The sequence below is a fragment of the Meriones unguiculatus genome, chromosome 5, assembly GCF_030254825.1.
Source record: "Meriones unguiculatus strain TT.TT164.6M chromosome 5, Bangor_MerUng_6.1, whole genome shotgun sequence".
Lineage (NCBI taxonomy): Eukaryota > Metazoa > Chordata > Mammalia > Rodentia > Muridae > Meriones > Meriones unguiculatus.
In genome coordinates this window covers 117,740,387-117,768,347 of record NC_083353.1, presented here as the reverse complement: position 1 = coordinate 117,768,347, position 27,961 = coordinate 117,740,387, and the positions used below count along the sequence as shown (strand labels likewise).

Sequence of the window (27,961 nt, the reverse complement as noted above, 5' to 3'; positions counted from 1 at the left end):
CCGAGGACCTTACTGCTGGGTATCTTAAGAACCAGGCTGTCCCAAATAATTAATAAAAATATTACATGGAATGGGGGGGGGGAATGGGGATGAGGGGTGGGGTGTTCCTCCAGAAGAATGGGGCTGTAGGCAAGCTTGCAGTGGAAGTTTGGGTGTCTTTAAAAACCCAGTTGTGTTATATGAACATGTTTTTGGCATGGAGCATGGAGCATGGGGCATGGGGCATGGGGCATTGCTTCAGATTGTTCACAGCAGCAGACTATTTGCCTCATGCCGGCTCTGAGAGGGGTGTGATCTCCGCCAGCTGCAGAGAGTCTAATTCTGAGGGCTCTGGAGAGGCAACAAATGCCAGAGCCCAGGGAGAGACGAGGGCACTCGAAGGCACTGCTCCTGGTTGCTGTTGTTGCGGTTTGATGAGAAGAAGGTGAAGATAGCCTGACTACGAAGACCGGACCTGCCCCAAGGAATCTGGCGACTCTAATCGGCAGGAAGTAGATCGGCCTAAGAGATCTACACTAACTTTCTTTCTCTCCTACCTGGTGTTGGGACTGGTGTAGAGAAGGGGGGTAGAGGCACAAGGAACCCAAATAACATAGATACTTAAAAAAATAAGCCTACAAAGCCTGAAGGGCATTTTCTTGATTATTGATTGACGGAGGAGGGCCCATCCCATTGTGGGTGGTGCCATCCTGGGCTGGTTCTTCTGGGTTCTAGAGGAAGGCAGGCTGAGCAAGCCATGAGGAGCAAGCCTATAAGGCAGCAACCCTCCATGGCTTCTGCATCAGCTCCTGCCTGGAGGTTCCTGCCCTGCTTGAGTTCCTGTCTTGACTTCCTTTGAGGATAAACTGTGATGTGGAAACTGAATAACACCCATCCCAAAAGAAAGAAGAACCAGGGTGTAATTTCCCTTATTCTCTTTTTATTTGTTTTTTATATTAATTACAGTTTATTCACTTTGAATCCCAGCTGTAGCCCCCTCCCTCATTCCTTCTCAATCCCAACCTCCCTCCCTCTTCTCCTCCCATGCCCCTCTCCAAGTCCACTGATAGGGGAGGTCTTCCTCCCCTTTCATCTGACCCTAGTTTATCAGGTCTCATCAGGACTGGTTGCAATGTCCTCCTCTGTGGCCTGGTAAGGCTGCTCCCCATTCAAGTCCCTTATTTTCTTTACCAAAGTAGACAGCATTGCCAAAGCTACCATCTGCCAGTGAATCTTGGAATGAAATAAAGGCAAAACAGGGCCTCCAAACAACCTCAGTGAGCACACTAAATTTCTATATATTTGAAAGGAAGTCTCCAGTTCTCTCTGCCCTCCTGTCTCTGAATCTCTCTCTCTCTCTCTCTCTCTCTCTCTCTCTCTCTCTCTCACACACACACACACACACAAGCATGCATGCTCTCTCTCTGTCAGCCTCAGAACCTCACTTCTCAGGCAAGCACTCCAGCACCCGAGAAACAACTTGAGACCCTCTGTCTGTCTTAGGTCGGCCATATCCCCCATCTCTGCCTCAGGTAACAACAGCTCCGCCATGCTCCTGGATTTGAGTCCTGAAAGAAACTAGGGTGAGAGAAGCCAGCTCAGCTACCCCACACTTCTGACTTCCATGACCTTCTGTCATGTCGAATAATGGTTGTTACATCAAAGCACTAAGTTTTGGAATAATTATTCAACTTCAATAAAATCAAATATAACTCTCAAGGAAGAACCATATAACGGGAGGAAATACGGAATTTGGGTAGGTAAATGGGGATTTCAACATAATTCTAGAAGTCCATAACATCCATGGTAGCTGAGCCACCTCCTAACCCTCTTGTTTATTTGTGCTGAATGCAGTGTTTTGGTTGGCCTTAAGTTTTCCCCACTTTGAAGACATCATCTGTATTCATCTATTTTGTAATTATAATAAAATAATTGAAGCCAGGTAATGTAAATAAAACTGATCTGATTATCCCCCCTTTCAAATGTTAGTAATTAAGTTTTTGAGTTTCGTCCTGTTTGGTTTGGTTGTAGAGACAGAATTTCTCTGTGTATAGCCCAGGCAGTCCTATAACTCACTTTGTAGACTAGGTTGGCCTCTAACTCACAGAGATCCACCTGTCTCTGCCTCCTGAGTGCTGGATCCAAGGCGTGCACCACCACCGCTCAGCAATAATTTACTAATTATACAAAAGAACACGCTTCCTTGTGACAGAATCACGCATGCACATGATATGTTCCGGTCACGGTCACGTTGACCACACCTTCATCCTCGTCTGTCTCTCCTCGTTGTGTTTATTCCCCTTCACAAATAATCCTCCTACTTTCATGAACTTTCCCTAGTTCTCGGTTTTGAAGTCCAAGCCAAGACTAGGTGGCCTCATGGATCTGGCCCCTGGCGAGGGGCCCAAGCAAGCAATATCCCAGTGCAAGAAGCATGTGTGAGAGGAAGATCAGGTGGTGAAACAGGACTCCAGAGGTAAGAGGGGAGCCAGCAAGGACCTCCTCCCAAGCCAGATGGCTTCAGCATCCTGCCCTACTCAGTGCTGACACAGTGAGGACCAAGTGTGCAAACAAGCGTGTGCAACCTTTTGACGTTGCAACAGAACAAGGTCATCCAAAAGTTCACCCTTGAGGCCCACAGTATTGAGTTTTACACACACACACAATCTTAAGTAAGTTTACATGTTTGTTGTCTGCATTTGTAACTCTTTTGAGGCACGTGCACGCCATGCATGTGAACATGAATTCCGGATCCTAAACAGGCAGATACATGGTCACCATGATGATGGCAACAGCACCCACAGCAGCCAAGTGGCCAAAGCAACAGGCAATTCTGTTTATTCCGAGGAGCAGCTGGTTGCCCGGTAAATAATGAGTTCACAGGCCCAGACTTTCTTCAGCCTTGGATGGAAAGGCTGTGTCATCTCGTTCCCATCCACACCAGCCACACGGAGAAAGACCTGGAGATCCGTGGCAGAAGGAACCACTGTCAAGCCTCCTCACCATCCCACAGTAGCCGAGGCACTTCTGCCAGGGTCCTGCCTGCAGCCAGCATCGCACATCGCCTTCGACAGACCTTAGGAACCCATGCTTTTAGGAGGTTTGAGCCCTTGAGGGAAAAACAGAGTTGTTGGCCAAAAGTCAGACTTGACACATAGGAACCTTGGTCAGTGATCAGACAACGGCTGTCTTTGACAAGGAGAGCTGCCCCTTCACCCTGCATGTGTCAGGCTTGCAACAGACATCTAGGGAACATCCTGAACATCCTGGTGTATAGTTGAAGACAGCTAAGGACAAGAGCCTACCTAGAAGAAGGGAAAAGCTGTCGGGAGTTCCTAGGTCCGGGTGGCTTCAGGGAGGTCCATGAATGCCAAATATTTTTCAAAAGAAAGGAAGGGTGAGGAAAGGAGAAAGAAGAGGAGGCAAAGGAGGAGGAGACTGAGGAGGGAGGACAAAGAGGAGAGAAGGGGAGAAGACTACTAAAGGAAATACCAGCAAGAGCCAAAGCAGGGGAGGAAGAAATGCACCAGGCACCAAGAAGAGGGAAGAATGGTGCCCAGTGAACAGGGCAGACAGGAGGGACACAGCCGTGGCTCTGTGCAGGGTGTGGAGCAGAGGGTGTGTGGGATGCGGACCTCTGGCTGGGGGGTCCCTGTAACTCCACACCGTGAGCCCTGAAGCTGCTGTCAGGGGCAGGCCCCGCGTGTGCAGGACCAGAGAAGAGGAACAGAAGGTGGCTGGGCAGGGGGACTGTAGGGAAGAGGCAGGTGGGGAGTGCGGTGGGTTAGGGTGAGTCCAGGCATGAAGAAGGGCCAGAGAGCAGCAGTGTGGAACAAGCGGCTCTGTGTCTGCAGGAGCTCGTGCGAGTTGGAAGCCGGTAGCCAACGAGGATGACCGGGAGAGGACTTTGCGGTGAGGGTTTGGATGTGCTTGATTTTTAATGAGGTCCGTGTTTCAGTGCGTGAAGTGGCTGCGAGGGTTTTCGCGGCGGCGGCAAGAAAAAAAAATGTAGCCCAAGCTGTCCTGGAACTTGAGATCCACCTGCCTCTGCCTCTTTCAGCAAATCCTACCGGCCTGCGCCACCAGAGCCAGCGGGAGTTGGTGCTCTTCTGAGAATACTTATCCGTCATCTCCAGTGACTCACGGCCTCGTCAACTTCCTGACAGGATTCTGCACTGAAAACCGCGCACGACGTCCACAGGACGCCCTGGCCGCCGTGTCTAGACGCCCTTCGCCTTTCCCAAGCACACTCCCGGCCTGACGCCAGCCGCCCCGGCTCCAGGGAACCGCCAGGACGCGAGCCCCGAAGGCTCCTCCCGCCACGCGCCCCCTGCTGGTCACCCCGGAACGCGCACTCCCGCTCGTCCACGCGTGGATTCCTCAGAACTGGCCAGGCCTCTGCTCCTGCTCCTCCTCCTGCTCCTGCTCTTCCACGCGCCTGCTTGGCTTGGCCAGTGCCTGGGCTTTTCCTCGGTGACCACACACGATGCCCCGGGTAAAGGAACTGCAGAACAGACCTTCAGGGCATTGGGTTCAGGTGGATTTCCTGAAGCTTACAAGGATTTTTTTTTGGTTTGGTTAAGCTTTAAGTTTCAGAAAAGACATAAAAAGACAAACCAAAAGAGATTTAAAATCTTGATCTTGGATTTGTGATAGCAGATCATATAGTGGAATGGTTTTTTATCAGTTATATTAATAAATCAGAGCTCAGGTGATGATGTAAGCGCTCTGGACAGTTAATACAACAGTACCATAACAACAGGAGGAAATATGAAGCATGTTTATTTATTTGGGATTCCTTAAATCACCTTAGACCTTCTAACCTTCAGAACTTGCATCTATCAACCTTAAAATAACTTCTTAGGCCTTCAAACATTTTCTTAGAAGCTTTCCTTCATATAGCTTATCTTTACCAACCTTAAAACACTTTCTTAGACCTCATAACATAAACTTCTGTATCCTTAGGCCTCGAATCCAGTTATTTCCCATGAGGCATAGGCGAGACTATGTTGTTGTTAGGCCCAGCATGAGCCTAGTTTTCAGAAGCGATGAAGAGAACTCAGGAGACCAGATCTCATCGTTGCAAAATCCAAGAGGTTTATTTTAACCATTGCACAATGGGGTCACCCCTGCCGGTCAGCAAAGAGTGGGACCAGGAGACAAAGGCCTTGGGTTTTTAAAAGACAAAGTGTGGGAATTTTGAAGTTGCAGTCTTGGCAATTTAGGATTGGCTGAGGAAGGTATAAAATAATTGGTTAGTCTTAGGTGCTCAAGCTTGGCCAGTCCTGCCAAGTGTGGATGTAGCTGCAATTGAAGGTGGGGGTGGTTAGTTCATCCTTGAAGATCAGGGCTGCAGGCTTTTGGCTGGAGGTCAGGAGCTACTCAGAAGAAGGATTGAGGCCATCTGGGTTGGTTGCTAAGAAACACTATCTCGAAATCAAGGAGCTGGTCATTCTTTTTGCTGAGTGAAGGTCATTGCTTGCTCACTATATATATATATATATATATATATATATATATATATATATATATATATATCTGTCCACAGAGATAGGGTCACATTCCTCCATTCTCTGGAAAGTTACTAAGAGGCTTTAGCTTAACCTAGACTGAAAACTCAAAACTATAGGCTTTAGAAGACATATAGGTTACAAAGTTAGTTTGATCCTTTCATTGGGAACATTTGTTGTCCTTTAACTAAAGGAATGATAAAAGCTTACATTTGACACCTGCTTTTTTAGTCACTCTGACTATACCTGACATTAGCAGGTCTAGGAAAGAGGTTAAGGCCTGGTCTCCTGAATATGAAGAGGACTGAGAAGCCTGAAGCCTCCTGTGACAGAGGTTGGCAATATGCCCATGGGACCCAAGTGTGAGGTTAAAACAGACCTTCAGCTTGGGCTTGGTGAGGTCACTGAATCTAGGAGCCATTTGTCCTCCGCCAGGCCAAGGAGCTCAAAGGCTGAAAGTGTCTGTGGCTCTTGTGATGGTTGAGCCTCATGGCTGGGCACAGAGGACAAGCCTGCATGGGAGCATTTTGACTTCCAGAGGACCGTCTGCCAGCACGCAGGCCATGGCTTATTGAGGCAGCCAGGGACCAGTGTTCTTCTGGTGGCATTTGAAACAGTTACCTGGCAGAGTTGACTTAGGCTAGAACACACACACACACACACACACACACACATATGTGCACACACACACACACACACACACACACAGAGAGAGAGAGAGGATGATGGGGCATTGCAGACCCCTTGTTTCCTCAGCAGGACTGACAGCCTCAGAGTAGCAGACAAGGTCTGGAGCATAGTTTTGTGCTGTAGCTGAGGCTATTGGGAAGGCTCCTCTCCGGCTTTAAAAATTATTTTTACCAGCTTCTGGATGGGGTTCAGGAACCATCTACAGCTGTTTAGTTAATTTGGCAGTGTGTTGCATCTGTAGGTCTATAAATATATTTTTGGACATGTTAGAGGACTTGATTATCTATGAGATAACTGACTATTAACTTGCATTTGTTAACTATTAAATATTAGGACTTTGGTTTTTTTCCCTGTTGCTACGCCCACTCCAGCTTCGTCAGTGTAGCATATCAATAGACTGTGCTACTAGACTGGAGATAAGTTTTCTTCAGGAATATGCTCCCTAGAGTTCCCTGGCAAGTGTCTCCCTCCCCCCTCCCAACCACCCAAGCTAAAAAGACATATTCTGAGATTTCTATGCTTTCTCGGTTGCGGTTGTGGGGTTGGATTAATGAGCCTTTTGTTTTCTCTTTGTGATTTTTGGAACAGCACAATTAACTGTTTAAGAAAACATATCTTTGATAGATTATTAAAACCTTTAGCAAGAATAAAGTAAAAAAAATAATAAAATCTTAAAAGAAGTAATAGATCAGATTCAGTATCAGGAAACATTACAAGAATAGCAAAAAATAATGGACTCCTCTTTAGGGAAAGAGAGCATGGGAAAGTACAGCTGGCTTGAGCATGCCTCCCTTTGGCGTCTTATTTCTAGGGAAGATTATAAATCTTTAGCAAGGCATATGGGAGGACGGTTAACAAAGGTGTATTTAGACTTTGATACAGAGAAATATTTTGGCAGACATCTGACTTAGCTCCTGACTTTCCTCTTCACTGGTTAGCAATAATGAAACTGCAGTTTGAGGTATTTTTGTTGTTTGTTTGCTTTGATCAAAAAGTTCTCAGGCCAAGATTTCTTGTGGGTGCTGCTTTATGTTTCACTACACTTTTGAGTTAAAATGTAAACTTTGTATTCTTGGTAAAAATCTAAGTGTTCTGGGAAGTATGCCAACTTTAAGGTGTTTCCCTATGTAATAATTATAAAATTATTAGCCTGACTTCAGTAAAAATTGCAGCAGATTCAAACACTCTTCGGTGTGGCCTCTGTCATTCGCCTACCTGTGTCTAACCTGATATACAAAAACCCTGATTCGCCCGCGGTTGTGGAACCCGGCTGGGTCAGTCCCTGGCACCCTGTTAACTTGGAGCCTTAAAAAAAAAAAAAAAAAAAAAAAAAAAAAAAGTCCGTGAGGAGAGTTTAACAGTTTCCTGTATAATTTAGTTTATAAAAAGTCAATAGCTTATAAAAGTCTAAGGCTATAATTTAGCAAACAGAACTAAACATATTTATAAGGCAGCAATTTTTAACCCTTTTGAGAGTGAAGACAGAACATAATGACCAAATTTTAATGTTGTAAACAAATGAATATATCATATAGTTTTAGGGTATCTAGGCAAAAACTCGTATCTAGTAACTCCTGAGACAGGAGTATTAGAACCAACAACATAGTAGAACAGCACAGAACAACAACAACTTTAAAATTCTATTTCAATCTGTTATACCAAAGCCATTGGCCAGAAAGCCTAGTGGCCAACCAACCCAGATCACAGGTGGGAGAAAAGCATTTATTCATTTATTCAGGAACTGGTAAGGACATAGGCAGTTAGACATACATTCTAAATTAGCTTGTTAATCTGAATAGACCTTTATAACTTTGATATTTTAGCATCATATAAAAATTATTTTGAATCAGGTTGAATCCTATATGTAGTGTGTTTTTAGAACATAACTTTGAATTTGTATAAAGATTCATATCAACCAATTAAAATGAGACTTGTTGCTTTATTAGTCTAAAAGGAGATAAAATAAGAAACAGAGTTAATAATGATTAAAGAAGTAAACCCAATAAGCAAATTAAATAAATCGTTAGATAAGAACTTACAGAATCATCTTAATATTTTTTTTAAGGCAGAGTGTGCAGAAATCAGGAAGGAAAGATTTTAGAAGCTGGGAAGTCGGGCCTTAGAGATCAGAGGCTTTGAGAGCCAGTGTTGGAAAGCCTGCAGGAGTGAGGAGGGGTGAGTGTCCATGAGGCTCCAGCAAGGACCAGGCCACTGCTTCAGCGTCCTGCCTTCAGTCCTGACACAGTGAGGAGCGAGGGTGCAAACAGTCAGGTCCAAACTGTGGACCCTGGGACAGGATGTTGTCACTCAGAGTCCGCTCGTTAAGAAACACAGTATTGAGCTAAAAACAAAACAAAACAAAAAACCTCACACACACACACACACACACACACGCACACAAACACACACACACACACACACACACACACGCACACACACACACACACACACACGCACACACACACTCACACGCGCGCACACACGCACACACGCACGCACGCACGCACGCACGCATAAAACCATCCTATTTTGAGTAGGTTACGATTCCGTGTAGGCCGCATTCCTAATCACGCGGGGCACGTCGGGTCCCGCGGGATGTGCACGCGGGGTTGTGGGGGGAACTCGGGGGCCGCAGGAGCAGAGGGTGGAAACAGCACGTTGCTCGCTCACCGTGGGGAAGAGAGCGCGGGGACTGGCCGGGCTCAGGCCTGGGCGTCCTTCACCTTAGGGAGGCCTTTAGCGTTAGGCCGTGCGAGCTGGAAGCCAACGGGGATGAGGGAGAGGACTTTGCGGTGAGGGTTTGTATGTGCTTGATTTTTAATGATGTCCGTGTTTTAGTGCGTGAAGTGGCTGCGAGGGTTTTCGCGGCGGCGGCGGGAAAAGAAAAAGTGTAGCCAAAGCTGTCCTGGAACTCGTGATCCACATGCCTCTGCCTCCTTCAGCAAATACTACCGGCCTGCGCCACCAGAACCGGCGGGAGCCACCGCTGCTCCGAGAGTACTTATCTCTTACGTACAGTGACGTCATTGGTCAACTTGCTGACAGGATTCTGCTCTGAAAACCGCGCACCACGTCCACAGGACGCCCTGGCCGCCGTGTCTACACGCCCTTCGCCTTTCCCACGCACACTCCAGCCTGACGCCAGCCGCCCCGACTCTAGGGAATCGCCAGGACGCGAGCCCCGAAGGCTCCTCCCGCCACGCGCCAGTGCGCAGCCGTGTGGACGGGGCCTGCGTGTCTGCAGGAGCCGGAGCGAGCTGGGTGCCGGTAGCCAAAGGAGGTGAGGGCGAGAGGAGTTCGGGTGAGGCTTTGTGGGCCGTGGATTGTGGTGCGTGTGGGTATTTCAGTGCCTGAGGTGGTTCCGAGTGTTTTCCTGGCCGTGGCGGGAATAAAAACTGTGTAACTCAGGCTGGCCTCGAACTCCCGATGCTCCTGCCTCTGCCTCCTTCAGCAAATTTTACCGGCCTGCACCACCAGAACCAGCCCACTTTAGTTCCATAGCTAGTTAGCCTTCATTTCAGATGACGTCAGCCGGGCCCCGCCTGGGGAGGAGTGTGAATTTCAGCTGCGGTAGGACACATTTGCTGGGGAAGCAAACATCCCCAGCCTCCAAGCCGCCTTCCTGTACTCTAGGGCACCACAGCTTCACAAGCCCCAAAAGCCTCTTCTGCTCCCTTGCCCCGGGCCGGTCTCCCCTGGAAGCCCTCCCCTCGCTGCAGCTCTGAGTTCAGTCTCAGCTATGGCCACCGCGAAACACCTTCAGCACTCCTGCAGCCTCTCTTGCCTATTGAGCGTCTGTGGACAATGCCTTTAGTGTCCCATCCAAGACGTCGCCATCAGATCCAAAGTCATTATGTTTCCTTACAGGAACTGTAGAACGTTAGTGTTTTGTTTATCTCTTTAGTTCATTCTGAGTTGATTTTTGTGCATGGTGAACAGTTAAGACCAAACGTGCGTGGTCATCCAGTTTTTCCACCATTATTCGCTCAATAAACTGTTTTTCCTTCCATGGTATGGTTTGATGTCCTTGTCAAATCATGTGACCATCTCCGTGAACATTTAATAATATTTTTAGTTCTGTAATCTTTTACTATGGTTTATTTTTTTCTGTGACAGTACTATACTAACTCGTTATTATAGGTTACTAGGGTGTTTTCAAATAAGCCCACCTAAGTCCTCCAGCTTTGTATATTTTCAAAGTACTTTGAAGGTTTCAGATCCTATGCAGTTCTAGTAGACACTGTCAAGTTTTATTAGGGGTGGCTTCGAGTCTGTAGATCGCTTTGTTAGCATGGCCATCTCAACAATACTTACTCTTTCAACCCATTAACCCAAAATGTCATTTATTAGTGTTTGCTTTAATTTCTTTCAGCAGTGTTTTCCGGCTTACACTGTATAAAGCATTCACATTTATACCTTGGTTTGTTCCCAAATATTTCAGTCCATCCTGTGATGTTGTTAAAGCAATTATTTTAGCTTTCTCTTTGAGTTGCTCGTTGTCAGTGATGCAGTCAAGGTGACTGCGGTGGTTTCAATGAGAAATGTCCCCCACAGTCTTGACCATTTGGGTTTGGTCCCCAGGTGGTGAGGCTGGTTGGGGAGGTTTAGGAGGTGTGGCCTTGGTGGAGGAAGTACTGGCCTCGAGGGCAGGGCCTAAGCTCCCACCACACTTCCAGTTTACTCTCTCGGTTTCATGCTTGTGCTCCAAGGTTTGAGCTCTTAGAATCCTGCTTTAGCCACCATGCCAGCCTGCTGTCTCTGCCCTGCTGCTGTGTATTCTCATCTTTTGGAACTATAAGCCAAAATTAACCCTTTCCTTTCCACATTGTCTTGGCTGTGGTGTTTTATCACAGTCACAAAAGAGTAACTGATAAAGTGGCTGGGTTCTGGGTGGGAACTTTATAGCCTGAAATGTTAAATTGCTTTGTTGGCTCTCATGAGTTTGTGTGTGACTCATCCCCCAACCCACACACACACACCCAGAGAGAGAGAGGCAGACAGACAGATGGACGGACAGACGAGGCAGAGAAAGACAGAAAGACAGGACCTGAGTTTCGTCCCTAAAGTAGCTGTGTAGTAGGCTTCTGCTGACTGTCCCCTGAGCTCCTCATGCCTGCCATGGCATGTGCACAGGTCCACACACAGACACACACACACATGCAGAACTGCAGTTTTAAGGAACACGTTCTCTGCTGACAGAGATGATTTGTTGTCCTCTCATAGAGTTGTCTCTACTTCTTCTGCGTGCCTACGGCCTCGGGGATTTACTGGCCAGCAGGCGTGGGCACAGTCACCCTGAGTCTAACGGCTGAGGAAGCCACCGGCTTTTTACAAATGCTCTCCACCGCGTTAGGGGAAGGGCTTCCACTTTGTTAAATGCCTCGCCGTAAAGTGGTGTGGGATCTTGCTGAATGCTGCTTTTGTGTTCCCTGAGATGATCGTGTGACTTCCGTCTTCGCTCTGTCAGCACTGTGATTTTCCTGGGCTGAAGCCTCCTTGAATTCCACAGCGTTTATCAGAGGACTTTGTAAGCTGAACGAAAGCAATGTGGAAGGCTAACAAAAGTCTTACATGGAGGGCCTGACCTAGAAGGCTAACAAGAGGTCATACGTGCCTGACCTTAGGGATGGATGAGAAGAGGCTGGAAGCTCTGTCAGAAGACGCGAATGCAGCGGTCACCAAGCGGTGGTCCACGCTGCACTTGAACACCCTGGCATCCACAAGAAGGCTGTGACTTCCAGTCAGACCACGACTCCCAGTTCTGGCAAGTGTGAGGCTCATGACCACTTCCAGCTGCTTGCTACAATTACATTGTCAAAGTTTTAAGGCAGGAGGAAAATGTGAGGTTTTGCTACCAGTCTTTACACAGGAGTCAGGGGAAAGTGGAGGATTTGAAAAACTTCAAGGAGCGCTTGACTGAGCTGTTTTAAAAATTACATTCATTTATTTATGGGTTTTGTGTAAGAGTAATTTCATTCTATTTTATAATGATATAATTGAAACTTTTAAGCAGACCATGAAAATTGGCTCCAAAAACATGACCTTCTCTCTGATTTCAGGTCAGTCTATGTGACTGATTTAAAAATCCACAACTCCAGAGAAAACAGGGAAAGGCCATCCTTCATACAAATAGAGGCGAGTTCAGGTTTTGGTCAATCGCTTGCTTAATTCTCTGCGAATGTTACTAAGCAGCTTTGAAAATTTCCTCTTAAAAAAAAAAAAAACTTCAGTAAACACAATTAAAAATAATGAAAATAAATATTTTTGCAAAAGAAAACTCCCTCCCAACCAACGGAATGAAGTTCACCCTCGCAAATCCCTGTGGCTCTGTTTCTTCCTGCTTGTTCATCTCTGAGCTGGCCACAAAGACTGAATGATTTCCCATCTGTCTTCATCCTCCTACCGCAGACACCCTGGCAGTCTCCTGTTACTCAAGAAATCTTTTCACACATTTTCATCAGCCCACAACTGCGACTCTGACGCCCTGTCAGCCCCGTCTCTCCAAGCTATTTGGTAGCTGCAACTACAAAATCACCATTTTCACAGGGAAGACGTCAGCCACAGGAGAAGAAAACCTGCTGTCCTGGGTTGAAAATGTTTGCTTTATCTATGTGTAAGCATCACTCTATTCAGAGTGGGTTAAACATAAAAATAAGTATATGTAAATTTTACAGAAACAAATCCTTATGGGGCATTTTGTCCTAATCTACACTTGCTAGATGCACTCAACTGAAGTAATATTAGGATAATAATAATGCAAATAAAAGAGCAGGCTTGTGAGCTATTTGCATTCTACATCTCAGGGAATACATAATTTTTTATTTTAAAGAAACTTTAGCATTTCATCATTATTTTAGAATTCATACAAAACATGCTAAGAATTTTATCCTTTTACAGAATGAAAATCACCTTTCTGTGTAACCGTTGAACCGAAAGGAATTTCCAATAATAGTTATAGAGCATTTGTAATAAATATTATTGGAGCTGGAGGGATGGGTGAGTGGTTGGGGCACTGGTGGCTCTTCCAGAGGACCCGGGTTTGAGTCCCAGGACCACATGATGGCTCACAACCCTCTGTATCTCCAGTTCAGGGGTTCTGACCTCTTCTGATCTTTCCAGGCACCAGACATGCGAGTGGTAAAAAGACATACAAGCACACAAAACACCCACACATATCAGATAAAAAATAATTTAATAAAAAATACTGACAATGCTGTGTATCTAGATTCAGGAGTTAGAGCCCAATCTTTGTCAGAGAGATTATCCCTGTGCTTAATGTTCTTACTGACAAGGAGACAATACAGCTGGGCAGTGGCACACTCCTTTAATCCCGCCTCTTGGGAGGCAGAGCCAGGCTGGTCTCTGAGCTCAGGGCCGGGCTCCATAGCATCGGTGCTGGTACTGGCAGCCATACGATTACAGTGTTCACTTCAGCTCTGGGAAACGCGATTTCACCGAGGATGTAGTTGTGGAAGCAGCAGGTGTCATAACTGCTTGATGAGGAAATGAGCTTGTGTGGGCCGAGGTGGTGACACCTTCAGTCCCAGCGCTCTGGAGGCAGAGGCAACAGCCAGAGATGTTACTGAACTTGTTTAGACCGAGACAGCCTCTAAATTTGTTTTCATGTAAATAAAAATAACCCGTGATCCTGTCGCATCATTAAGGCTATAGCCCCAGACAGCTGAACTTGGGCCAAAGGAGCAAGCAAATGACGCTATTCTGATTATCCACTGTATTAAAAAACACTACTACTGAGCAGATCCCTCCAAAGTCTGCTAGACTGAAACATCACTTGCTGTATGACTATGACAGCACAGGCGCTGCCAAGGCTCCCTCAGGTAGTAAATGTCAATTTTCTCCCCATGTGCTTTACTTTCGAAGCTGCAGCCGAGCGTTATGGACACAAGGCGGCGATAGACCCCCTTTTGAGTTTATGAGCTAACACTCCTCAGGGAAAGTAAAACCTTGCTTGGGGACATCTATTGCTGGATCTAGGGAGAGAAATGTGCAAAGACGCCTCAAAAGGCAGGGAAGGAGCGTCGAGAGGATTCACAAAACAGTCAACGAGCAGATTGGCAGGCTGGGCCAGGCCTAGTGGCGCCGCCTTTAATCCCAGCGCTCCGAAGGCCAGGCTGCAGGGACCTAGCGCCAGCCTTCAATGCCCTCTCTACACAGAGCTGACCCTGTCTCAAAAGCAAACCAAACCAGTCGGGAAACAGAAAAGACGACTAAAGACTGAAGCAGAGACTGCATGCGTAGCTTGAGAGAGTTCTGGGCCGGGTCCTGACCCTCTTGCTGATTAATTTTGTAACTTATCTGAGGTGTAAGGCTCGGATGGGCAACTAAGGAAACTAACGCCCAGCTGTGTGCACTGTCATTCGCTCACCAATCAGTGCCTGATTAGGTTCCTCCAGTATCTTGGCTCTAGGAATAGTCTGCAATTTGAAAATAGGCTGTGTAAGGCACTGACTTTATTCCGTACGTATTGTTAAACAAACAAACAAACAATTGAGACCAAGGTTTCCCTGCAATAAAAGGATTTGATGAGCTGCTTTAGGTATTAGCAAGAAAAGGACCAGGTCACAATTTCCATATTTTCCACCATCAAGGCTGGGGAGCAATTGGAAATAGATTCAAGCTAAATAAATCTATCCCCAAAGCTTTGGTTTTCGGCTTCCTGAGACGAGTTCTGAGTGTTCCAGGCTGTCCTGGAATTCATGAACCCCTTTCTTCGGTGTTGTTTTCCCAGGCATTGGTCTCCAGGCCCTGCCTCAAGATCATTTTAATAATAAACAATCGGGGAAGGAACTCAGAGACTGCCAATGCTGAATTCACTTTGCCTATGGATAAAAAGAGAGCTCAGAGGAAGTGGGCACAGTTTAGGGACACAGGGGGAATCCATTAGGACAGTCCTTGCTGCTTCTGCATTGGGTAGACTAAATTGTGAAGGAAGTTTCACAGTTACGCCTGGTTTCACCTGCCCAGCTAAGTTCTGAGTTAAGGTGGAGGGAAGGAGGAAGTCTTCTGTCCGGTTTTGCTAATAGCTAATAACTGATTCAATTTCTCTATTTCTTCCTGCCCCGTCTCCATCCTTGAAAATCAGAACTGAAAACATATCAGAGTTTGTCTTTCACCACAGTTGCAGACTGGGATTGTCTGATGGTAAAGTAGATGTAGCTTTATTATCTGAGGACTCCTTGGCTCTTTTCCATAACGGCCATGCCAGCTTTCACTCCTACCGAGATGGGCACTTTATCTTTTCTCCATGCCCTCATGAACATTATCTCTTGTTTTGTTTTATAATCGACGGGAGATAGGGTTGGATACCGAATACTGTATTTTGGATGTGGCTCAGAGTTGCAGTTAGTTTATGCCAGTAAACATTGAGTCAGATCTATCAGGTGAGGTGGTGACCTCCTGTGATTTCTGAATTAGACCCGATACTTCACACGCCCTCCTGGTGGAGTTTCACCTTAATAGCTGGACTTTCAGAGATGATCTCAGCAGGACCCTCTCCAATAGTAAATTAATGTTGAAGCAGAAGTGATGGAGACAGACAGTCTACTTCTTGGGAATCCTGGGAAAACTTTCCACCCAAATCAACATTTAGGGTTACTTGCTATCGTGTGTAACATCCGTGTGTGGGATGCATTGTGAGCCATCAGGAAGGACTCAGCTCATCTTGAACAGTGTCAGAAAGTTGTCAGCAATAGGAGGCGAGCATGCGCCTGATCACTTAGGGGGATATTCCCTTCAGATTTATGCTCTGATGGTGTCACTGTGTTACTGAAATGGCAAAGGTAACACCATTGATTCCTAATGTTACTGGTCACTTCTCAGCTTTCCATCCCCAGTGGCCACATTCACCGTGGCTAAGCTTCTGGGACCGTCCATGACTTTGACCAACATTCAAACATAGTATGTCGCGTCTAAAGATATCGCCAAGCCTTGTAAGGAGCACAGATGTTGCTAGTATATTGTCTTTTAAAGTACTATACCTGTAAGCTTGGGCACCAAGAAACTTTGCAGAGGCGTGAGCCCATTCTGGGTCTGCTCATTAATAAAGGACTCAAACCTTTAATTGGCTTCATCGGTGTGCTTGCAGGGACTATCTTATGCTAACAGATCATGAGGTGCTGTGTTTAGACATGGGACATGTGTGCATAGCATGTACAGGAAAGGAACCTGGGCTCCCAAGTGCATTACCAAAAGAGAGGTGTGTGCAGAGCTCAACTGAAGTAGATTCCCGAGTTACTAAAGTGTTCCCTAAGCTCCCTGCTCTGCTGCAATATGATCACTGCAGCTAACTGCCAGGAGCAGGGTTTTGGTTGTTGTTTCTGTAGAAATATGTATTTATTAGGGTCCTCTTCTCTACCCACCCTAGCTCCCAAATAGATGACACGGAGTCTTATGAGATTTCTTCAACAAGATTTAAGCTCTATAACTGCTCAGGTATTTCTCTATTCTCACCCATTTTTTCTAGTCAGGCTACCCCCCAGCCATGAGCTCTTTTACTTGCCTTCTGCCATAACTCTCCATCCTCATGGCAAACTCCTCATGGTCCTCCTTGTGGTGACTTCCTCCTCCCTTCTCCTCTTTCTCACTCTCTTTCTTTCTCTCCTCCTCCTCCTTTCTCTGTCCCACTCTCTTTCTATCTGAGACCTCAGACTGGGAATAGGAGTCCTGCCTGCTCTCTCCTCTGTCCAGTCATGGGTTCATCAGCTTCTTTATTAGCCTCTCCGGGACAAATGGGGAGCATTCTTTACACAACATCGAGACAGGATGTTCTTCATAGAAATGACAATGCCCACATCCAGACTGCAACTGGATCTCAGGGCACAGCATCTGAATACAAAGTGTAGGAGAACATCCCCCAACAGTTTCTGATTTGCTTACTAAGTTGCACAATTTATTAGTTACTTATCTTGTTCTTATGATAAAACACAATAAGTAGGGTGGCTTATAAAAGAGTTTAATTTGGCTTTTCATTCAAGAGGGTTAGAGTCTGCACAGGCAAGAAACAGAAAGCATGGCAGCTGGAGTAGACAGCTGAGAGCTCACATCTGAACTGGAAGCACGAAGCAGAGCAAGCTACAAGTAGCTGGGGCTTTTACTCTCAAAGGCCACCTCCAGTGACATTCCTCCAGCAAGGCTGCACTCCCTGAACCCCCTCAGACAGTGTCAGCAACTGGGGACATAGTGGTAAAATGCCCAAGGCTATGGAGAACATTTATCATTTAATCCACCACACTGAGGCTGGCCTTGAACTCATGACCCTCCTTGCTCAGCATTCCCAGAGCCACCAGTTCCTGCACTGCAAGCATTTTAATAATGAGTTTGTAAATGGTTTTCTGTGGATTTTGCAGATGAGCTCAGAAACACAGTGAGGGTCATGGTTTCCAGGATTCAAATCTGGTGCCCCTCAGCTGCCTGGGCTTCTTTTCACAGAACACCTCTCTTAGAATGGCACATCTGTTTCTCTGTCCATTCACATTTACAGAACAAATTATCTGTAAGCATCATGGTGCTTTCAGAGTCCATGCTTTGTGGCACTAACTGAACTGGGAGGAGAGACAGACTGAGTGTGGAGATCTGCTGTGCATGGTTAAGTAATCGAGATGTGATTTGCAGTCAGGAGTCATTGCACATGGTATCACGTTTTGGTTCCTTTTGGCAGATCCAGCGGTTGTCTGAAACACAGCCCTCAGAAAGCACTTTGTCCTTTGAGATGGCACCACAGCTGCCTTCTTTAGCTTCACCAGTGACTTGTAGTCTGAGGAGGAAGAGAACAGCTGCTCTTAGTTATCCTGAATTGGCTATCTTCTCCTCTAGACTTCCAAGGACTGTAGAATCCACAGTTCTTAAGCACCATACACAGAGTAACAACATGTGTGGACATTAAAGATGGAGGCTTATCTGAACACTTCTCCTCTATATTTTTCAATTTTACTTTCAACTACAGAAGAATTCTTTCAGAAAAAAAAATATTCAAAAAGGTTTTGAAGCAGGATTGCATCTCATTGGACTGACAACATCTCATGCAAGGAAAAGAGTCACCTCACTTTCCTGAGCTCCTGTTTCCTGAGTGTATACATTATAACCAGCCAGTGCTTGAGGAAGGCATTCATATGTACAGTGACAACAGTTAAACATGGTGGGTGTTCAGTGACTGTGTTTAACATACAGACTGAGCTCACAGGATCTACAGAGGAAAGAGGCTAAGGCCATGTGATAATCATAACCCTTTATGCCCGTGGGCATTTGATTTAATACTCATACATGGCTCAGGTGTGAACTAGAATCCAAACAACACAGGAAAAATTAGAGTTAACTGTAGGAAGAGATGAGTTCAGATTGCACCGATTTATTGTAAACAGAAGGTGGTGTATGACAGTGGCTGGGGCTGTCTTACAGCTGCTCTTTCTTCCTTTTGTCATTTCTTCATGGAGCCCTTTGGGCTGAGAGGCAACTCTGCTCTCACCCAACTTCCTGAATGCTAGCAGTCACGCCATAGACTTCCCTCCACTGTAAATGGCCTTTGTCTTATTTCTTCATGCTTCAGGACTTTCTTCAAGTGTAAAGATAATTTCCTTACACCAATCTGTTAAAAATGCCCTTAAGGTTTCCTAGGCCATCTCCTATCAGACCTTTGGAGATCACTAACATTATTTTATCAAATAATCATACAGGAAATTTGGTTACATTTTCCTTATCTGAAAACCAGAGTAAGAGAATTAAAACAAAAGCAGGGCTTGACTGATGCTCTTTCTACCGTAGCTCAGCAGCCTGCGGGCTTAATGATCACTGCCACGTGATCATTTTATACTCATGGTAAAATGACAGATGGACTGAGCTGAACCCATACACTTCAGATATCTTACAGTTTTACTATCACCGTGAATCACAATAATGTAAACATGTTATATCATAGCCTAATTAAGTAACACACACACATACACACACACACACACACACACTGGAAAGTGTTGTGCAGGTTTCTGGGTGAGTAGAGTTATCAGTGTCCAACTTAGCTGTGGATCCCACAAGCTACAACAACCCGCTTATATGCTGGTGCAATAGTGGCAGGACGATTGTGGAAGTAACCAACCACTCTCTGATTGACTCTGAGGCTCACTTTGCAGGATGGCCTCTGCCTCAGCTCCTGTCTCCAGGTTCCTGCCCTGCTTGAGTTCCTGCCTGAATTCCTTCAGTGGTGAGAAGTGACATGGAAGCATAGCCAGATAAATAAACTCTTTCCTCTCTAACCTGCTTTTGCTCATAGCAACAGTAACCCTAAATATGACACTCTGAAAGCATTAGAAAAAAATCAGGATAGATTTTTTGACACAAGATGTGTATATTTTTGTTTTTGTAAATATATTCTAACCCATAACATTTATTTGTTTTAAAATAATTCCCACTTTAACATCTTACTTTTTGAAAAAAGAATTCAAAATATGTTCTTGTATACTGTCAACATTTGCTCTCTAGGTTAACAATGTGTTTAACAATTTCTAAACTTAATACATTATTATATTTTATATAACATATATCTGTATGTTTCAGTATTTTAAATTTCAATCATTTTTATTCTAAATGATTAAAAGGAATGTTTAAAGTTTTGACTTGTGTAATTTGCATAAATTTGCTCAAGATTTGTGTCTTAGCTAAGTTACCATTGCTATGATAAAACAACACGACCAAAAGCAACTTGGGAAGAAAAGGATTTACTTCACTTATAGTTCCAATATGTCCTTCACTGAGGTAAGTCAAAGCAGGCACTCAAGCAGGTCAGAAAGCAGGAGGCAGGACCATAAAGGAACAGAGAGGAGACAGGCATCGGCAGTTTATAAGAACGAGGGGAAACCCTGTGTTCAAATGAGGTGTTTAAGTTTAATTGGGCATGAGTAAGCCAAAGGGGTCTTTTGATTGCTGGACTTCAATACTTTGATAACTGAACCTTGGTATTCAGCCTCAGGGGAGGAAGTGGCCCAATAAGGGGAAAGACCTTGGTGGCTAGATTTGGAACAGTTTTTAGCAAGGCAGAGGAAATGAGGAAAAAGGCCAAGGCCTGCCGGCACCATGTTTGCCCTGTTCAGCCTGGCTAGACCCCCTTCCCCCTCCCAGATTACTCTGGCTTTTATCAAGCTGACATAAAACTCAACAGCACAATTAATAAAAATGGTACTCAACATAATAGCTTCTTCTTAAAAAAATTAAAAGTAATCCCAGCAACCACAAGGCAGCTCATAACCATCTAAAGAAATGAGATCTGGTGCCCTCTTCTGGCAGGCAGGCACACATGCAGGTTAAATACTATATAAATCATAAACAAATAAAATATTAAAAAGAAAACAAAAACCCGAGTCTTGTTTCTTTAAAACATAAAAATGTTCTTGGATGTGTTTTTGTGCTCTACTAGGTGCAGCAGAAAAAAAGTGACTTTACTTCAGCCTGATTATTACTACTGATTGATAATGTTTAAACTGTTCTTTGTGTGCTTCTCTGGAAAACCGTATTTGCCATGCTCAGCTGGCCTTTGTTATTGTAGTCAGCTTGAGCTTTCTTAACCCTCAGTATTAATTGTCTGCTGCTCTGAATAAAGTCGGCTGTTGTGTGAAACTATTTTCCAGGTCCTCCTGCCTCTGGAGTGGTGATGCATTGCTCCTTGTTATGCCACTAATTACCAATTCTGCTCAAATATATAACTTAAGTATGAAGCATCAGTTCTCCCACTGCAATCTCCCATGCAGTCTCCCACAATAAGAAAATGAGACCCTGAACAGCAAATAGCTCTTGACTGCTTTGTGATCTACACACACTTATGGCTTAGATGCCAAGTATGCCCTAACTGGGCACCTACTGAGATCTCAGTGTCCAGCTGCTGATGCTACTCATGGGTGAGTGGAGCATGGGGACGTTAATTCTATCAATGGATTAACTAATTGATGAGTTCCTAGCTGAATGAAGTGACCCTCACAGGAAGGGGCCATGGCTTTGAAAGGCCTATCTGCCCTGTGTCTCCTTTCTTCTCTGCCCCTGTGTTCTACAGGTGAGCAGCTTTGCTTGTCTCTGCCCTTCCACTGAGGTTCTGCATTGCCTCAGGAATCACAGCAATGGAGCAGCAGACCAAAGGCTGAGACTTCTTCACTTAAAAATAAAAGATACCCAATCATCTTTCCATTCTTGTTTGTCTCAGATCTTTTATTTCAATGACAAAAAGCTGATTATACACAATTTTATCATATCCTCTCCAACAACTGTTAATATGTGGGTATTTTCTCTCAGATGTAAGAGCTCCACACTGATTTTTATTTTATTTTATTTTATTTTATCTTATTTTATTTTACTTTATTTCATGCTCAACTGGTTGGGACCTGACAAATTGATCTGAACATACCCTGTGCTATTTTTTTCACCAACATTTAAAATGTGCTGCTTAAGACAGTCCATGTCATCTTTTATAAGGCTGGTATCTTCTCATACGTGAAGCATTTCAGCCACCCTGGGAATCATATTTTCAGACTATTCTGAACCTCTTAGCTATCAGTGTTAGAGCCCTATAGCCCTGATGACCTGAGATGTTTTGGGGTAAACTACTCCCACACATTGTGTATCAACTGGCTATGAACGTGTGCCCCTGGCACGTAAACACGTAGACCTGGCAGGGTCTACGGTTTGTCCTCTATAGCCCACAAGATCTGCTTTCTAATATGTAAATGTTAGTTGCTTCCTCACCTGCCCAAAATGTTGGTTCTCTGGGATTATCATGTTAAAAATCAAGCTACTGGAGGGTTGGTGATGGGGCAGGTTTAGGGGGCGTAACTCAGTCCTCAGTCTGGCCAACACTGATAGACAGACAGGTGTAGTCCTGCTGCTGATTGGTTCAGCTGAGTAAGCTGTGGAACCTCTCCCACTGGGCTAATAAGCGGTTTTGGTATCAGAAAGGAAAGGGATTTGGATGAAAAAGTGGCTGGTTCTAGGGGACACGCTCACAGAGACACACATGCAATTAAAACACCAATTTACATTAAAAAGAAAAAATAAAGAGCTGGAGGCTGGTGCTGGAGGAAGAATGGGAGCAGAGCAGGAGGCATGGTGGCAGGGGAGTCCTCCTGAGTAGGTGGTTAGCTGCCTCCAGCAAAAAGGCTAACAGGCTTGTACTATTCAGGTGTCTCCATGTCCTTATTATTAAGCCCCAAGCAGCAGCCCCCTAAAACCTCCGCAGTAGAAATGAATATTCGAGTTAGCATCTCTATACTCACACATCAGAGCTTAAAGCAGAGTTGTTTATCCACTTCCAGGTCTTGTCAGGCAATTCATATATTAGTCCAATCCAAAATGAAAGGCCTTCTTCCTTTATCCAGCCCTGTAGGAATCTCTACAATCAAAACAGTTTAGGATTTAACCCTGGGACTGTGTCTGGGTGACTCATCCATCAGACTCCTGAAAACTATTTCAAGGTCACTTGTCTCTGACCTGAGTGCCCAGTTAGTTCTTCCTCCTTTGTGAAATCTGTGCCCATATTTATGATCCTAGGACACTCGCCTTCCAGACACAGTTATTGGCTCCATGTCATTAGTCTCTCAGACTATGAGCTTCCTTAAAGTCCCCACTTCCTTTGCATGGAGCATGTGTAAGTCTAGACAGTGGTGTAGTTTCAAGAACAGCTAACATCTCTGTTTTGTTGAACAACTTACCAGCTCTTCTTGGTCTTGAACAAGCAGCAAAGTGGCTCCTTTCTGATCACAGTCATCCAGACCTTCCTTCCAAGTGTTGGGAACTTCAGAAAAATGTATGCATTTATGTCTGTGTGGAATCCAGTCTTTTGGGCACATTGACTTAGCTGGACTCTCTGAAGTGAGAAGGAGACACGGAATATTTCTACCTGTTCTTACTGCACCACAGCCAGCTGCACACAGTAGTTGCTTTACTAACACTCACTTTCACTAACAGGTGCAGGAACGAGAGTACTGTCATGACAGATCAGAGAAATATAAATAACAAAGAATGTATTTTATTCTTGTTTCTATTAATTAACTTCAGACAAAGTTAATCTATTCGACAGGTTTATTAAAACAGTCAAGTATTCCTTGAGGTGGTTTGAATCTAATGGTCCCCACAGGCTCACACATTTGAATGCTTAGTTATCAGGGAGTAGTATTACTTTAGGAGGAGTGGCCTTGTTGGAGGAAGGGTGTCATGGGGGAGGGGCATGGTGAAAGGGAGGAGTGGGGGATGTGGGAGGGTGGGCTTTGAAGATTCAAAAGCCCAAATCAGGCCCAGGGCCCTTTCTTCCTGCTTCCTGCAGATCCAGATATAGAACTCTCCCTCAGCAGCTCTAGCACCATGTCTCCTGTGTGTTCCCCACTGTTGGGACATGGATTAAATCTCTGAAACTGTGAGCCAGCCCCAATTAAATGATTTGTTTTGTTTTGTTCTGTTTTTTATAAGACTTGCACGGTCTTGTTGTTTCTCCACAGCACTGGCTCTAAAGCATATTACTTTGTGTGTGTGCTTTGTGTGTGTGTGTGTGTGTGTGTGTATTTATGTGCACGTGTGTTCAAGAACACATGCCTAGGCACATACAGAGGCCAATGAAGGATGTAAGTCTCTGTCTCGATCCTATTCTGTCTTCACCTATTCTTTAGAAACAGGTTTTCTCCTTGAATGTGAAGCTAATGAGTGTGTGTGTTTTCCTGCGAAGCTGGAAATCAGCAGGCCTCAGTGCCCATCCTCTCTTGCAGTGTGGGGGTGTTAATACATAGACGCTGGGGCTGTAACTACAGTTTTCACGCTTGCACACAAGCACTCTTAACAACTGGCTGCCTCTTACGCCCCCTGCTGCTTTTTGGATTGGTATTTGTCTGTTAGTGATCAACTGTGCTAGCAGCCTGGGGTAGCAAGTCCAGGTAGCTAAGATGCTAGAGTTGAAGGTCATGGAGCCTCAGTGAAGTCTCCAGTGGCGTCACTTACCAGTCATGAAACTTTTGACAAGTTCTTAACTTTCTCTGCTTCACTTTTCTCAAACATAAGACACACAGTGGTGTGAGCTTTGACTAAAGGTAACATGATAGTGATCTAATATCAGGATGTCAAAGTTACCTGCTGGTTTTGTCCTGTTCACTTGAACATCCACACTGCTTTTTTCTGCTGATGTTTTTTGGAGCAGTGATGGCACTAGTAATAAGAAAACACAGGAAGAAGATGAAATGCTGAACAAGGCAGTGAAACGGGTGTTGTATCTATCACTTCAGGAAGTCATTCAGCTGAACAAGCTGGAGGACTGACAGGAGACAATGCATTAGCAACATGTTAACAATGGACCCGAATGGACACAGAGCAGATGGATTCACAGGGTGTTAGGTCACAGGCCATCTAAGGGCACCGTGAAGCTCTTACTGCCCTTGCACTCCTGAACATCTCCTCTGTGAGTGTACTCACACCCACACCGACCAGACGGTTGCTGGCTGCCTTCTGGGGTTCAGGAGACACCTAATGAACTCATATTTAGGCCTTGTGGTTTTCGTTGCTATTGTCACCTTGTCACATCTGTGACTTTTGGCACAGCTTTGGGTGTCCATGTGTCACCCCCAGAATGATTCTCAGAACAAGTAAGAACTGTGACGGGGGACATTGTCCTGTAACTGCTCATCAGTGATCTTTCCCCAGGCTCAAGGTGACCAGATCATGTGAGGAAGCTGAAATACTTATGGTGGAAACAGAGAAAGAATTTTAAGGTAAAAGGTTCTGTCTCACTTACCTAAGACACTGAGTCCAATCACCCCCAGGACAAGAAGGATGAGCCCAGCACAGCCGAATTTCAGAGCCAACCAATGCCAGCGTGGGCACCGACAGGTGTCTGAGAAATTAAAGAAAATACGCTTTTCATCTAGTTGAGTGCATTTGAAAAGGAAGTCAGAGGTTTCTTGATTGATGTGGACAACAAGATTCAAGTTAAGGGTGGGGATGCGGAAAAGAATCTTCCTCAGCCACCTTACCGTAAAGTTCCACAAGATAAGTTTTCAGTTGGGTCAAATAGTCTTTTCTCTGATAACATAGGTCTACTTGTAAATGTTTCCTGTGAGAAGGGGTATTAGGAGGGTCAAACTTGATGAGAAAGATCTTTTGAAATTTTCTGAGTGAATGCTGTACAAAAATAAAGTATATGTTCTGTTATGGAAATGAGCCAGCATGTCCTCTAAAAAGGAGCATCTTCATTTATAGAAGGTATACACACATACACACACACACACACACACACACACACACACTCACGGGTTACCTTTGTGCTGGCAATGTATAGTAATTCTATTATTTAACATGAGGCCTGCTTCACTGCTGTCTAGAATGATCTTCTCCAACTTGGAGCAACATGAGTGCATACTGTGGCTATAACTTTCACAGCTTGGTAGGTAGTAGCAAAATCTGGTTTTTCTTTTTCTTTCCTTTAATAAGATAGCTTTAGTGTTGAGGAAGAATGCCCCCCGGCTTATCTCTTATCTTTGCCACAACAGGGTTGCCAGCATTGATTATTCCTGTCTTTCTCTCTCTCTCTCTCTCTCTCTCTCTCTCTCTCTCTCTCTTTCTTTCTTTCTTTCTTTCTTCTTTCTTTCTTAATAAACTCTGGAGGCATTTGTACATATTTTATCCATTGTACCATCAAAACAGACCTTTGGCTTTTTGACCACAAACAAAATTGGTCAATGCCCATGACCCCCTTTCCAGTTCTCTTTGCAGGCAGATCTAATCACAGTGCTATGAATTTACCACGGTTTGAGTCCTTTAGCTAACAGGTACCAGTGGTTTCACAGTTTTTATGCTACTGCGTCAGAATTTTCTCTTCGGATGTTATGCTCTATTTTTTTCTACGAGTTTTTTCTTTAGGTTTGTTTTCCATATTAGTGACATTGAAAATAATGATTACTTTTTTCAAGTCTTTTCTAGACTTTCTAGACACTTTTTCTATGCAGTCTTCTTGACTTGGGATCATATCCAGTAGAGTTTGAAGAGAGCATCATAATCTTTAGCTACATTAATTTTCTTACACGCTTTTCAACATCTACGTTTGCTAAGCATCATGGAAAAACAAAGGCTTTCCTTCTCCCCTCCCCCCCAAAAAAATGGTGCCATCAACTCCCCAGTTATCAAGCCAGTTCCTCCCTCCACTTACCACTGACACTTATCTAAACAGTATCATGAGACATTTTTTTCACTCAAACCATTGACAATTCAACAGTCTAATTGGAAAGCAACTGCTTTAAGGTCTGTGTCAGTAGAGTCAGTTAGACAGCAGAATGGAATGCTGTATCATGATCATTTTATGTCCTTGCTGCCTGAGAGTCTGGTCTCTTACATCTCAGCCATCCCTAGGTCACGTGCTTTGCCTCTTCCCAGCCTTTTATATTTCTTTTGTTTGAGTTACTACTAAATCCTGTGGTGGACAAGAGTGCTACTTTTGGCCGGTTGTTGAAAGATTAATTCCCATGTGGCTGTGCTACCTTGAGGTTCATCTACTTAAAGCTGTTATACTTTACAAGATAGAAAGAACCAGCTTTTTAAAAAATTAAATAGACACACACACATACACACACACACACGCACACACACACCTATATAAGTCACCAGCTTTTAATTTAATTCCAGCCTTTGATTTTGCCTCTGACTTTCCCCCAAAGATTGTCCTTGTTTTGAGGAGACAAAGACATTAACCATGAAGTCTAAGCTTTGCCCTATGATGGGAGACCTGTGGTTGCCACTGAGGTAGAACTGGGTCATAGTGTCCATGCTCTGTAGATGAATTTGGAATTGGAAATTGAATGCAGCAAGTATCTGTAAAAACACCCCTTTGCTCATATAAGCAAAATATTCTCTTTTTGTCAGGATTTTAAACTAAGGCTGATTAGGGGAAGTGATGTTCAGGTTTTCTGCCTGCTGCTTGAGTAAAAAACAGAATGCATGGCCTTTCCCAAATTGTGATTTTCTGCAGACAGGCTGCCTATAGTATTTCAAAGACATGCTTGTCACCTTCAAAGCAATGGCTTAAACCCATATGTTTCAGAGGAAAATCTTCACTCCGGAAGAGAATTCAAATGCCAGAGGAGAAGTAAACTTGCTTACCTCGGGGGAGAGATGGAGATGATGTCTGTGTGGGCTCTGGGGTCCTGGCTAGGTTTAAGTCAGCATAGACCACTGAGGTGTCCATTGTAGATGGAGGGATTTGGCACTGATCGCGTGAGCAGGGACAAACTCCAAGTTCTGCGAGGTGAAGTGAGCGAAAAAGGAAGTCCGCTGCAAGTGCTCTGCTGTGTGTCCCCACCCTCCCACACCGGTAGCTCAGGGTTTCTCCATAGTCACTGACCTTGCTGTGTGTGTCACTGACCTCACACAGCTTGCTAATTTTTTGTTTTGTTTTGTTTTTACAGAAAAGAATGTATAACATACAGAACATAGGGTTTGTTTTTTAGACAAAGTATTGGAAAGGTCTTTCTTGTTCTTATTCCTCTAACCATGATTTATCCTCTCAGAGCTCCAGTGAAATATTCATCTTGAATTCAAGTGCTTCTGCCTTACCCCTGAATCCCCAGAGATTAAGATGCACAATGTTTTATGCTACGCTATGAAAATGAGGATTGGTACAAATAGTCCATGGTACTATTTGACATCAATTGAAGCTCTAAAAGTCTTCTGAGATGGCCATGTTGTGAATGAAGCCGTGAAACATGGAAATGCAGACACGAATGTGGTACAGACCTGTGAGTGACCCAATGGGAAAGCAGTGA

General features: G+C 44.7%; 1 protein-coding gene across 1 annotated transcript; it reads right to left on the bottom strand.

Annotated features, from left to right (window-relative positions):
* Window positions 1-17,141: 17,141 nt before the first annotated feature.
* On the bottom strand, window positions 17,142-27,432 carry LOC110544178 (killer cell lectin-like receptor subfamily B member 1B allele C). The gene is made up of 6 exons (XM_060384259.1): window positions 27,300-27,432; window positions 24,943-25,041; window positions 24,285-24,359; window positions 22,880-23,034; window positions 22,445-22,560; window positions 17,142-17,952 (listed from the first exon to the last, which is right to left on the bottom strand). Exons 1-6 carry the CDS (start codon window positions 27,382-27,384, stop codon window positions 17,811-17,813), a joined length of 672 nt encoding a protein of 223 aa, XP_060240242.1. The 5' UTR covers window positions 27,385-27,432; the 3' UTR covers window positions 17,142-17,810.
* Between the last annotated feature and the right edge of the window lie 529 nt (window positions 27,433-27,961).

Excerpts from the sequence above, each read along its gene's own strand:
- LOC110544178 (XM_060384259.1), bottom strand. The coding sequence starts at position 27,384 with ATGGACACCTCAGTGGTCTATGCTGACTTAAACCTAGCCAGGACCCCA. Across the intron at positions 23,035-24,284 it reads GAACAGGACAAAACCAGCAG|AGAGTCCAGCTAAGTCAATG; the intron begins GTAACTTTGACA and ends TTCTCACTTCAG. Across the intron at positions 22,561-22,879 it reads TTCAAGACCAAGAAGAGCTG|AGATTCCTACAGGGCTGGAT; the intron begins GTAAGTTGTTCA and ends TTTTGATTGTAG.